Source organism: Sceloporus undulatus, chromosome 6 (genome assembly GCF_019175285.1).
Source record: "Sceloporus undulatus isolate JIND9_A2432 ecotype Alabama chromosome 6, SceUnd_v1.1, whole genome shotgun sequence".
Taxonomy (NCBI): Eukaryota; Metazoa; Chordata; class Lepidosauria; order Squamata; family Phrynosomatidae; genus Sceloporus; species Sceloporus undulatus.
This window is the reverse complement of record NC_056527.1, coordinates 28,512,153-28,526,188: the sequence shown is the minus strand read 5'-3', so window position 1 is coordinate 28,526,188 and position 14,036 is coordinate 28,512,153. Positions and strand designations below refer to the sequence as shown.

The following is a 14,036-nucleotide window of genomic DNA, read 5'->3' as shown; positions in this document are numbered from 1 at the left end:
AGTTTGAGCCTACAACATACAATCGTATTTCCAATCCCAGAATGAAGCATTCCTGCATCTATCTTCATGAGGCAGCAACTTAGACTCTGCCCCAGATATCCCACAGTTTGTTGCGGAATAATAATCCATTTTTATGCAAGCAGAAATTATGTCTGCTCATGCAAAACACTTTTTTGATCTAAGAAATCTGCTGAAATCAATATTTGGAGTCTTTCTTGACCAATTTGTCATTCTCATGAGCGAAGGAAACATCAATCATGACAGGAAGTGTAAATGAACACTAGGAAGTATATGCATTATATTTTAATAAATAATAATAAATAAAATTTTTATTTATATGCCGCCCTTCCTCCGATCAGGCCGGCCCACAACAAGCCAAAATACAATCAAATCAAAATACACACAAAAAATACACATTAAAACAAACCAACAGTAAAAAGCCCCATAGCCCAGCCTCTTGGCCACGAAAGAGGAGGGAGGCCCACAGGATATTTATTCGGGGAATGCCTGTTGGAATAGGAAGGTTTTAAGGTCCTTCCTAAATTGGGCCAGGGTAGTAGACGAGCGGAGCTCTGTGGGCAGCGCATTCCAAAGGGCTGGGGCAGCTATGGAAAACGTCCTCCGAGAAGTGGAGACTAACCTAGCCCCAGGCACCTTCAGTAGCTGCTGCCCAGACGTTCTGAGGGTGCGAAGCGGAATGTACGGGGAGAGGCAGTCCTTTAGATATCCTGGGCCCAAGCCATTTAGGGCTTTATAGGTAATTACCAACACCTTATATTGAGCTCGGAAGCGAATGGGCAGCCAATGGAGATCTTTTAAAACCGGTGTTATATGGCTGGTCCTGGGAGCACCAGTGACCAGCCTGGCTGCCATGTTCTGCACCATGTAGAGTACATTGCAGAAATCCAGTCTCGAAGTTACCAGAGCATGTACAACAGTTTCTAGGTCCCTCTGGGCCAGGTATGGGCGCAGCTGGCGAATCAGCCGAAGCTGATAACAGGTGCTCTTGACCGTCGCATTCACCTGAGCAGTCAGGTGAAGCGACGAGTCAAGAAGCACCCCCAGACTGCGCACGGAGTCCTTCACAGGGAGCGTGACCCCGTTCAGGACAGGTGGAATCACCGCCATTCCTGGACCAGGAGAACCTATCACTAGTACCTCCGTTTTCTCTGGATTCAGCTTGAGTCGGTTTTCCCTCATCCAGCCCATTACTGACTCTAGACAGGCCACGAGAGGAGAGACGCCATCCCCAGTCACTGCATCAGTCGGAGACATAGAGAAAATAATTTGGGTGTCATCAGCGTACTGATAACCCCGCGCCCCATGTCTCCGGATGATCTCTCCCAGCGGTTTCATGTAAATGTTAAATAGCATGGGAGACAGAATGGCGCCTTGAGGGACCCCAGTTTTAAGGGGCCTCTCGTCGGAGCACACGTCTCCCAGCTGCACCATCTGGGACCTCCCGGAGAGGTAGGAGTGGAACCACTGGAGCGCAGTGCCCCCGATCCCCACCTCTGCCAGACGTCCCAGAAGGATACCATGGTCTATGGTATCGAAAGCCGCTGAGATGTCCAAGAGCACCAGCAGGGACACGCTTCCCCTGTCAATGCTCAGACGGAGATCATCGACCAAGGCGACCATGGCCGTCTCAACCCCGTAACCCGCCCGGAAGCCAGTTTGAAATGGGTCCAGATAATCCGTTTCATCCAAGACCGCCTGAAGCTGGATAGCAACCGCCCTCTCAATCACCTTTCCCAGAAATGGTAGCAGTGAGACAGGCCGATAATTATTATGTACCAGGGGGGGTCGAGGGAGGGCTTTTTTAGGATCGGTTTTACTATGGCCAATTTAAGATCCGATGGAAATAGCCCATCCCTCAAAGATGTATTAATTATCCGGTGTAACAATGATGTTACCACCGGTCCCCCCTGGGCCGCTAACCACGAGAGACAGGGATCAAGAGAGCAGGTTGTTTTCCGAACACTTCCGAGGATCTTGTCCACATCCTCGGTACTCACCAACTCAAACTGATCCAGTTTAACATAGTCCACGGAGGCACTGGACACTTCTACCCTAGGTTCTGCTATAATGTCAGCGTTCAGACCTTCGCTTATACGAGAGGTTTTATCCGCAAAAAAGTCGTTAAACAAGTCACAGCAGGCCTTAGAAGGTTCAAGGATCTGGTTCAGGGCGGGAGGAAGCTGGGTTAGCTCCCTGACCACCCTGAACAACTCTGCCGGACGCGACTCCGCGGACGCAATACGGGCACCATAGAATGAATTCTTTGTTGCGCGTATTGCCTCTCCGTAGTCCTCTAACAGTTGGTCTAGGAGAGCCTTGTCGTCTAAGCAAAGGTGTTTCCGCCAACGGTACTCTAGCCGTCGCAGAACCCGCTTCCTCGCCCGGAGATCTTCCGTGTACCAGGGCTTACGTTTGGAAGCAGGCCTGAGAGGGCGCTTGGGAGCGATACTGTGTATAGCCCTAGAAAGACCGGTATTCCAAATACCGGTAAGGGCATCAACAGAGTCGCCGTCATTTCCAACCGCGAGCCCCTCTAAGGCTTCTTGGAATCTCTCAGGTTCCATCAGCCTTCGAGGGTGGACCATCCTAACAGGTCCACCACCCCCGGGGGGGATCTGGGTAGAGGCCTTGACTTTCACCTCTACCAGGAAATGATCCGTCCATGACAGGGGGGAAACATTAGCTATTTCCACCCACGGATTCTCCGCCTCCGAACAGAAGACCAAATCAAGAGTATTACCCGCACAATGCGTGGGACCCTGTATCAGCTGGGACAGGCCCATGGCCGTCATGGTATCCATGAATTCCCAAGCCGCACCGGGTGGAACATAGCTGGCCATGAGGGAGATGTTGAAGTCACCCAGGACAAGAAGCCTGGGCGTCTCCAACATCAGTTCAACGACCAGCTGTGTCAGCTCGTTAAGGGAGTCCGCTAATGCACGGGGTGGCCGATACACTAACAGAATCCCTAGACTGTCCCTAGCCTTTAGGGTCAGGTAAATACACTCGATATAGGAGGTCTGTCGGATGTGGTTCCTGGAGAGGGACACGGTGTTCCTATGTACCAAGGCCACACACCCCCCCCCGCCCACCTAACCTGCGCTGGTCCTTCACCGAGTACCCAGCAGGCAGGGCCTGAGCCCACACGGCATCCCCTTCAGGCCCCAGCCAGGTCTCGGTAATGCAAGCCAGGTCACACTTAGAGTCCTCCAGCAGATCCTGGAGGATGTGGGTCTTGTTGTTAAGAGACCTGGCATTGCACAGGAGCAGCGACAGGGTTTGTGGCACGGTTGGAGTGACCCTCAGGTCCTTCAGGTTGGGAGGGGGACAGGAAGGCGAGATAGATATGATGCATCGATCACGCCTTCCCCTGGAACGCAAGTCCCTTCTCCCACCACCATACCTCCCCCTGCCCCACACAACCTCAATTGGAGCTCCGCCCACCAAGATGTTATCCCCGGCCCAGGCATCCCCCGCATCCCTATCCTCCCCCCACCCCTCTATGGCTACTAGAGGAGCAGAGGTTAGCCACTACAGGCATCCTCTGCTCCCAGGGCCAATCCAAGCCTCCCACACCAATAAAACTGCGCAACTGCGCAGGTACGCAGCAGTGGGGTGCTCCTTAGTCCGTGGGCGGCACTCCCGGGGCGGTGCGCAGATGTGCACCTCCGATACCCCGGGAGGAGGCCGCACGGCAAAGGCGCAGTCCTGGCAGCGGCAGCGACGGCGGTGGTCCGGCGTGGAGGCGAAAGGGGGCGTGCCAGGAAGGGTCCGGTTCCCCGGCTTTATCCCCGCCGCTCTCACCTGGCGGGGCTCCTCCCTAGCTTCCCCCCAGATGGTCCTTAAAGGGCCCCACGCACCAAAACTGGCCGCCAAACGCCAAGGCCAGTGAGCTGCGAGGTCCAAAAGGAGTCCCGCTGGGGTGCTCCTTAGTCCGTGGGCAGCACTCCCGAGGTGGTGCGCAGATGCGCACCTCCGATACCCCGGGAGGAGGCCGCCCGGCAAAGGCGCAGTCCTGGCAGCGGCAGCGACGGCGGTGGTCCGGCGTGGAGGCGAAAGGGGGCGAATTTAAAACAGAGTTTTTGGGAAATCCTTCTGGAGAAAAAAAGTCCTACTTTCGGGAAAATCCCACAAATTCCGGACAGTCTGAAGGCCTGGTACAGACGGGCCAAAAGTGGTGTGGTGGCACCAATACTAGGGTTCAGGAGCGCGCAGCAACTGCACACTCCAGAACCCTAGTATGTATGGGTGGCGCCATCTTGATGCAGCACTGTCTGTACGGTGCGCACATACATGACGTGTCTTGTGCAATGCGCCCAAATGGTGGGGTGCACAAGACACGTCACCACGACACCCCAGGTTGCAAATGGCACCTTGGTGGGATCGCAGGAAGGTGTTCCATTCCGGAGCTCCTTTTCCAGTGGATCATTGTCCAGCAATGGTCTGGAGGAGAAAGGGACGGCCTCTGGCCACTCCTTTTTCCTAATCTGTACCGAGCCTGAACTCACACATTTTTATTCTCAGTGCATTCAAGAGCAGCAAGTATTAAATTTCTTCTGGTGCATTCCTACTACTGCTTTACATCATCATCCAAGTCAAGGTGGTATGACTGGTTATTAAGAACAGAGAAAGAACTCTGTAAGCAAAAGTCTAGGCAATTCAACATCCTATTTCCCACAGTAACCAACCTAGTGCTTTCAGAAGACCAGAAAACAGAAGCAACAGCCTATTTTGCTGTTGGCTCCTCAGCAACTGGTATACAGAGAATTAGAAACTGAATCCTGTTCCAGTAGTGAAACAGTCCTGGTGATCTACTGTATTTCATAAACAGAGGCGGGTTACATACCGCCATTTGGGATGCCCCCAAGACGTCCCAGTTTTAAAGAGGGGCGTCTGGCGGCGGCCGTTCCACACGACCGCCGCCATCTTGACGTAGCGGACGCTGTGCGTCCGCACATCACATGGCGCTTATGATGTTGCGAGGGCGCCACTGGCGCCTCGCGGCGTCATAACTGCGACGCAAGAAGAAGCTCCATTTTGGAGCTTCTTTTTTGCTCCGCGCGGACCAGGTAACAGACCAGAGAGCCCTAGTGAGCTTACTTCACTATTGGGTAGCTGTAGTGCTCTAAGTGGCTAGGTCTAGACTCCTTATATATTTCCCACAATGCCTCTACCATATATTGCTCTGGAACATTCTGGGATAACAAAGCAAAGGCCAAATCTATCAACCAGGCACTGTTCAGATTATCTTGTGTATTTTTTAAAAAAAAAAAGTGGCACCAATATCTACTAATATCTCCCCTTGCCTTGAGACTCTGTTTCTTATTGGGGCTAAAAGCTGCTGCTACCCTTTTCTTCCATATATTTGTTTGAAACCTCTTTTAAAACACATGACAGCAGGAATCATAATTTAAAATGTGAGTAAATTCTGTGCATTGATTTTGACCTGTGTGAAGTGCAACTATGGGCCAGTACAGACTGGCAAAAAGAGCCATCTTCCTGGCGTCATGGAGGCACAGTGTTCAGACAGCAGCACGCTCCCACAGCACCAAGAAGTTGCAAGTTAACCACACATGCAACAGCTTCGCAGCGTTTACACATACTGCACCACAGAAACCCAGGAAAAACCCACCATAGCAGCAAAGGCTTCTTTTTCCTCGCATAAAGAGGAGCAGCTTGTGGTTGCCACAGGCCCAATCTGGCACTCAAAGGAGTGGCCAGAAGCCATTCCTTCAGAGTGGTCTGTTTCGCCCCCATGTTCTCTTAGGAAAGGAATGATTTTTCTTGATTCGCTTTCCACATACTATATTTATATGTAATATTGTTAAATGTATATTGTTATTTTTGTTGAAGTAAACTAATAAAAATAAGGGGAATTATATTAATTATGTTCAGGGTTTAAGATTTTGCATCCTAGAACAGACATAGCATGATATGTCTTTGATTTATTTATTTATTTATTTATTTAGTACAGGGAACTTTCTTTTGTGTCGTCCACAAAGTCCGCCAATACCTTGTTAGGTATTTCTTGAAAACCTCTTATTTTTGGACATCGTCCTCTTTGTTTTAATTGCTTAGTTATCTAGTCCTCTTATACATAAGGTCTACTTATAGTCAAGTATATATGGCACTTTCAATATGTTTAGGATCTTTGATTTAGTCTGACACTTTTCTTGAATTCATTTTTTTTTCTTTCTAAAACAACTGTTTAGACAGACAAATTTAGATACAGGAGTGTAACAAATCTTTACACTTAAAAAAAACTACTGGGTAAATACTGGAAATAACTGGACCCCCACCATTTAAAAAAATCATTTTATGACAAGTAGACATTAGAATAAAGCATATGAACTAAGCAAGTCTAACCAGGCAACTACAGGCAGAGAAAACTGGAAGCATGTTGAAAGAGGTTAAAAAGTTAATAATTACATTTACTGCTCTGTCATTATGCCTTTTTGATCAGTGAAACCAAGTCAAATGTTTTTTTGCCAAAATTGTTCCATACCCTATATTGCCAGCACTTAGAAGTAACCCACACTTTTTATTAAATATATATAAATATGCATGCATAAATGACTTACCTATAACCCCATGCAGTTATACCCAGAATCAGAGCCAACACTAAAATAGTACCAGCAATAGCACCTACAATTATATTTGTGCTAGTGACACCTAGATACAAAGAAACAAAAAGGAAAGTTTGAGTCCGATGGAGTAAGAAACCACATACAATTACAGCACTTCTATTTTCTAAATCTGTGTTGCCAGGTTATTTTTGAGAGAAGAAAAACTCTGAAATACTCTCACTGATATATTTCTGGTAGCAATAAACTGCACAGGATTTAAGACAAGGAGGGACCCTACCCACAAAACAGGTTCAGCATCTTGGATAGTTCCCGTAAAGTTTGGAATAAAACCTAGAGTGGTTTTACCATCCTATTGCCAACAGCTGCTACTACAAACTAGAAATGAATCTATTCTGTTAATAACTAGCAGGTGTGTGTGTGTTATCAGGGTCTGTACTACATCAGCAGAACAGATTTTCTAAAAACCTTTTGGTCCTATTACACTTCTGATCAGGACCAGTTTTCTTTTAGCGGATTCAAAGTGAAAGAACAAGGCACCAGTTTTAGAGTCTAATCACAATTAAGCCTATACTTATTTAATTTTAGAAGGATTACTTTAGAACATACAACTTACCTGAACTATCTGGAATTATTCCAATTGGTGGTTCTGCAAGGTGTTTATTGCACTCTTCACCAGTCCAGAATGAGTCACAGATACATTGTATTTCATTACTGCAAACCTATGTAAAATTTAAGCCAGTGTTTAGAAAAATGAGAACAAAATAAAATAGCATCAAAATTCCACCCAAGGCATCATTCACATACAGATATACATGTACACATATAGATACACATATATGACCCAATAGTTTACTACTTTGCTTTAGGAGAATTTGTCTGTTCTGATCAGCTTGAAATGCTGATTTCTACTTTTTAAAAGACAAAAACAGCTTTGATCTTTTTTTCTTTTCCTTTTTAAAGAAAGGGATCATGTTTTGTGTGGACATACAACATCACAGAAGCTAAAGAAAAGAATGGAAGGGTGAAGAAGACTTGGCTGCCCTCTAGTCTACAAGCAAACTAAATTCTGTTGATTTACCAGCCCCTATAAAGCAGCCTTGCCCAACGTGGTGCCTTCCAGATGTGCTGGACTACAGTTTCCATCATCCTGACCAAGCAGAATGCATTGACATTCTGCAAAGGCAGGAAGAGCAAGGGAGGCATTCAAGCTCACAATTGAAGAATTCCAGAGATGTTCCAGTATAATGGTATAGGTGGAAAAGTACTCATGTATGCTTGAAGAGGATCTTGAGGACCCATTTAAAATAACAGCTTAATATATTTCCTACCTACATGGATTTTGCTCTTCCTTTCCAAAAAGAATACTTAATGCAACCTTGCACCCCCCCCCCCCATTAATCAGGTAAGGAAGTGTTACTCCAGCACCTGCTTTCCCTTCCCTCATCATTCATTCTTCCTTTTATGCAGTGTCTACTAGATTAAGAGCTCAGAAGATATCTGTATAGTCCTTGGAAAATTTTAGGTAATATGGAAACGCATCACCACCACCACTATCTTCTGCCAGAAGCATTGTGTGCACTGGATTGTACAGAGTGCAGAGTGCTCTGGATTCAGCTTAGATGATCACTTCCATTCCTTTAAGACAGGATATTACATTATGGGAAGCTGCGTGATAAAGGTGAGACAGTTTTTTAAAGACATCTATCCCAGTATTATCTACTCTGACTGGCACCAGCTCTCAAGGAAAGAGATCTTTCCCATAAGGTGCCACAAAAGTACTGAAGGTTAGGGCTTTCTATTCGCACAGTCTCTGTTTGGCCACTGGGGTATGGTCCTTCTTGGGCTAAAGCAAAATATTCAGTTCTTCCCTGGCACTCTTTCAAGTCTTTTCAAAAAGAAAACACACATACATACATATATGTATTTCTATGTATGTGTATGCATATATGTGTATTTGTATGGGTACACACATAGACACACACAAACACGACTTTGGAAAACTAACATTTTTTTAATTACAACTCTCAGGGTCCTCCAATTAACCTAGGCCTCATATTTTCTGTGGGATTCTTGGAGCTGTAATCCAAAAGGCAATCCTTCCAAACTTTAGCATATGCAGCGTGTCTGGGTGTTTATGTATGTATACTGCTAACCCAATTTTAAACATTCAATTAAGAATAAAAATAAATGTGTCATCACCTCCTTGCCCTCCAATACAAAGAACAAACAAACATACTCCATGTCCTGAACAAATGTTGCCTCCTGTACTTCCTGGGCAGGAACTGAAGTTAAAAGAATCCACAGAAAGACATCTGTGTTCCCAACATATCCTTCCTTGACCACAAGGTGTCCCATCTTCTACATAGCCAAGGTCTGCATCTTCTTCTAGCTTAACATGAGCACCACTGCATAAAAGAATGGAAGATGTTGAAGCAAACCACCATGAAACACAGAATGAAAAAGTAACATATTAGCTTTCACATATATCTGTACACATATATGTTTTTTCATGGCTGAAAACATGGCTACTTACAATTTATACAAAATATTTGACACTTCATCTATAACAATAAAAGGAGATTGTCACACACAGATGGGATAGGGATGGGATCACTCCCCCATCCTTTTCCCATTATTAACCTGTCCGTAACTGTGGTAGCGCGAAAGACTTTTAAATCATAGCGCCAATCCCACCATTAACCCATCATTAAAGCGATACTGCAACAATGTGAACTTCTGGCAAAATGCCTGCCAATGTCTCTTTAATGAAGAGTTAATGACAGGATCTGCGCAATGTCATTTGAAAGTCTTTTGTGCAATTGTGGTTTTCAGATGAGTTAATGATAGGATCTTCACAATGTCGTCTGAAAGTCCTTCCCGCAATCATGTGGGAAGGGTGGCACAGCGAAGGACAATGACAGGATAACTCCTGTGTGATAATTTCCTCTCATAGCCATTGCTTGAAGACATAAAGCCTAGACACTGGAATTGGGTGTGCACATTAAGGGGGCCAAGGACTGTGCTCCTAGTGGCGGGTCAGACCGCCTCTTTGAGGCGGGCTGTACCCGCCCCTTTCACCGCCGGATCGGTGACTGCCAGAACGGCTTGAGCTGCCAGAACGGCAGCCACTGAGGCCCCGATCCACCGCTTTTCAAGCTGCGGGAAGCAGCAAAACGCCGCTTCCCCGCCGCCTTAAAAGGGGTGTCCTTGGGGCTTCAAGCCCCAAGGACACCCGCGGCGGCGGGGAGGGGGAGAAAGGGGCTGCTGGCTCCTTTCTCCCTTGCTTCACTGGGCGCAGCCGTCTGAAGGCTGCGCCCAGAGAAGCAAAGCGGCGCTGCGGACGAGGAAGGAGCTCCAAAACGGGTCCTTCCTGGTCCGCGGAAAGGGCGCCCTAGGGCCCTGCCGTGGATTGAGGATGTCATGTCCGCGCCGCCCCATCTAGAGGCGGCGCAGCCGTGATGTCCTCACAGCGGCGGCCATATGGAAGGGCCGCCGCTGTTTAGTGCGTGACGAGCACGCACTAGGGTTAGGGCGGCGCAGAAGCACCGCCCTTTTGTAACCCTAGTGCGTGCTCGTCACGCACTAAAGTGCCGGTGTGTAACCGGCCGTTGATTATTTTGGTTTTTTAAACTGTTACTTAATTTAAATTGATTTTATTCTGTTGAATGCTGAGGTGTCACTTTTGACCCACTAGATGGCAGACGTCCCTAGCCAATGCCTAAGGTTTGCAAGTTAATTTAAAGTCAGGGAGAATATCTAAGGGACAGAGTTATATGAACATGAAATTAGCAGGCCATACCCTGTAAGAGTACACCAGAGCAAATGCTCTCAAGGGCGACTCAATGAAGCTGGTGTTGTGTTTAACTCTAGTTTATCCAGTTCCTCATGATATAACCATTTTTTTGTTTGGTAGTCATGTGGTCTCTAAGCGTTTCTTTTGGTATTTTTCGTACTACTGCCCTTTTGGCTATGTCTGACTCTGACAGCTGTATATCTTTACATGACGGCTTCAATAGGTTAAGCTAAGGGCAATTTTAACCTGTGTTAACTCAAGAACTTCAGTAACTGCTATCCAAACACAAAACAACAGAGCATCTCCTCAACAAGACTAGTTTGTGGTGATTATGTGCTATACATCTCCATTCCAATTCAACATGGCATTCATTATGCTACAGTCCACTGATTCAGTGAAATCTAGTTTCCTTTGAGTTTGTGCTAAAAGTTCCCTCCTTGTTTAAGTATTCAAGAATTACCTGCAAACATAGGACTTTTCTAAAGTTTGGAGAGATATTGATGTGATGTCACCATCAAGCTCCCCTAGTCTTGGGATGTTAGAGTCGATATTGGAGCACAGGAGATATCCACAGAGAACATCTCTAGAAGGAAAGTTTAAACAAGTCATTTATTTTTTAAAACAGGTTATGATGTATGAAGGGAAGAAATGGTTCCATGATCCCCAGTGTACATACATCATCATTTTCCTAAACAGAAAATATGCAAATGCTTTCTTGGAGGAGGGGGTGCTTCAACAAACTGTACAATGGCAGCAACACTTTCTCCCAAAATCTGCAGTTCCTGTCTGCAGCACACTGGTGTGCAGACTTCTTCTATGAGGCTTCCATTGAAGAAGCCCTTATATGAATCTAAGCTCAGTACTTAACTTGGGATATATTCAGGTAGCCTTCTTTGTCATCACATGACAGAGTCACCTTGTTGTAATACACATGGGGGGAACCTAGTTTATCCAGGTAAGTTTATCACCTAGTTGTGTACCTTACCATGCTACAACAAGCAGTCATGGTATCTTTACCATGAAACTTTATTCATTGCATATAGCTTCACTAAACAGTTAAAAGAGTATGGCTAGATCCTGTAGTTAAGTGCCTTCAAGGAAATCCCAATTTATAGAAAGCTTATCTCAATGTTTTCTTGGCAAGATTTATTCAGAGTTTTGATATTGCTTTCCTCTGAGGCTGAGACATTGTGACTTGCCCTAGGTCACCCAATAGGTTTCCATGGCTGAGTAGAGATTCAAGCCCTGGTCTCTCAGAATCCTAGAGTAAAGCTGAAGCCACTACATCAGAGTAGTTCTTTGTAGATAAGTATATAAGCATAATTATATCAGCAATGCCTAAGGCAGCTACAGTAGTGGCTGCCAGATGAAAAAGACCACCATGGTGAAGGAAGGAAGGAAGGAAGGAAGGAAGGAAGGAGCAAGATGGGGTGAAAATTCACAGAAGCAAGATGCTCTTGGAAGGGCAGTCTGTGTACTTCCTTCTGGAATGGTGATCCTACTATTCCACAATACAGAAGCAAGGTAGTGAAAGCTGTTATAATTGCATGGTGTATGTGATGGCAGGTGACCAGAGAAATGATTTAGATATTTCCTGACAGACTTAGAAACAGATATTGGTTTTTCAGACTCAGCTTGAACTTTGTTCCTCTTTGATGATATTCTAGACCAATGGTCCCCAAACTGTGCTCTTTAAGGGATTTTGGACTTCAGCCAACATGGCTGAGGCTTCTGGGAGCTGACATTCAAAATTTCTTAAAGGGCACGGTTTGGGGACCACTGGTCTAGACCATGGATGTGGTAAGTTCACCCAAAGCACTATGCAAACCCTAGGGCCATTTATGTGGCCCATCAAGCCCCAAATGATTTTGATTAAAGACGTTTGCTCCCAAATGCTTCCAAACATCTCTAGGAATGTTGAAGGGCAATTTCACCACATTTAGGGTTCCCTATAGGTAGGGCATGGCATAGTGGTTTGAGTATTAAACTATGTATCTGCAGACCAGGGTTTGAATTTCTGCTTACTGGTAGATTCTGGGGGTTGTAATGCATAGCTTTTCCAAGTAACACGCAAAAAAGTTCAGGTTATGTGATCTGCTATTATCAATTTGATGAGAAAAGCCAGTTGATGGTTTTTTAAAAATGAAAAAATACATGTCATCTTGACTGCAGCATACACATAAGGCAAGTGGAGGCTACAATGGGCTCAGTGAGGGTGGTCTGGTTATTACGAGATGCTTTGGAGGGATGAGAGTAAACATGCCTGTTAAATTGAGAGCACTTATTTACAGCTATTTGGCTATTTGCAAATATTATCATTTTGGGGAACCATTTGCATAAACAAATTGGTTTGACTTACTCATTCTTGCACTGTATCCAAGTATCTCTCTCTCTGCCACAGTTACCTTTCTCAGTTCCTTCTATATTCAGCCTCTCATAGCAGTATTTATCAGCAGCTGTCACTTCTAAAAACAAATGCAAATTGCTTTAAACAAATTGTATATATGTGTAGTTTAGGAGATATGCAAACATAAATGCAAAGACTCAAACTATTTTTTTAAGGAATTAAATTCTCCAGCCACTTAGAAATAAAATTTCAGAACTTTACAAGCACGTTTTTTTTAAAAAAAATCACGATCTCTCAAGGCTCCTAGCTTAAACATCTATGAGACAAAACAAGGATGAATGAAAGGAAATGAAAAGGAAACTAAAATATGGGGAATAAATGTAGAATTTCTACATTTCCTTCATAAAAATGGATAACCATGGTTATCATGAACAACCATTGCCCCTACAGGGACCAAAAATCTACCTTGAATACTTAACTGGTGATGGATTATCTTACAACTTCCCAAACCTTTTCTAAACCTCCAGTATTGAAACCACACATCACTTCCAGTCATTTCCATGTCAGTTTTTCAGCCAGATTTTGGATGCTAAAAACACTGTCCCCATGTGTCCCCTTGGTAAAGATTACCAGAAAACATATATAAGTATTTCCATGCTCTCTGAGAATTGTTTTTAAAAGGTTCTGTAATAAATAAGCATGTAAGAACTGTCTGTAGAAACATACAACTCAAGAAAAGTTACTCACTTTCTCCCCAAATATATTTACACTGTCTGTCCCTTGTTTTACATCGTCCTCCAAAACAAATGCCCTAAGGATAAAATTTAAAAAGAAATAAAACAATAATCATCATTTGATGCAATATTTACTTTTCTTATGAAAAGAGGGCAAAGCAATTTAATACATCAAGGGCAGCACAATCCTATACATTTCCACTCAGAATTAAGTTCCATTGATTTCATCCACATTCTTTTAAAGATGTCTACCAGAGAATAGTTTTGAGTTTCTTGGGCTTAAGATAAAGGGTATCTTATAAGCTATAATAAAAAGCAAATCAAAAGAAACATTGTACTCACTTGCCCGCTATCACACGAATACCCATCCATTTTGTAGAGATTTGGAGAACACTAAAAATAAAGCAGAAGTAATCAAGTGATAAGCAAGACAGTGAGAGACAACTTTTAAACCATCATTATGGCATCTAACAAGATTGAAAATACAGCTTTTAAAACTTAGCCTTTGATTGGAGACCATCTCTTTTCTCCCAATATTGTTTTATTCAATACCG

The 14,036-nt window shown here is 44.7% G+C and overlaps 1 protein-coding gene across 6 annotated transcripts in view; it reads right to left on the bottom strand.

Annotated features, from left to right (window-relative positions):
* Positions 1-14,036, bottom strand: part of ADAM22 (ADAM metallopeptidase domain 22) — a 161,908-nt gene that overhangs the window by 28,666 nt on the left and 119,206 nt on the right. For all 6 annotated transcript variants that reach the window (XM_042473105.1, XM_042473107.1, XM_042473108.1 and 3 more), the window contains 7 exons: positions 13,825-13,875; positions 13,496-13,559; positions 12,761-12,866; positions 10,862-10,984; positions 8,845-9,013; positions 7,222-7,327; positions 6,603-6,693 (listed from right to left, as the gene is read on the bottom strand). In XM_042473105.1, the coding sequence (XP_042329039.1) occupies positions 6,603-6,693; positions 7,222-7,327; positions 8,845-9,013; positions 10,862-10,984; positions 12,761-12,866; positions 13,496-13,559; positions 13,825-13,875 (710 nt within the window). The remainder of the gene's footprint in view (positions 1-6,602; positions 6,694-7,221; positions 7,328-8,844; positions 9,014-10,861; positions 10,985-12,760; positions 12,867-13,495; positions 13,560-13,824; positions 13,876-14,036) is intronic.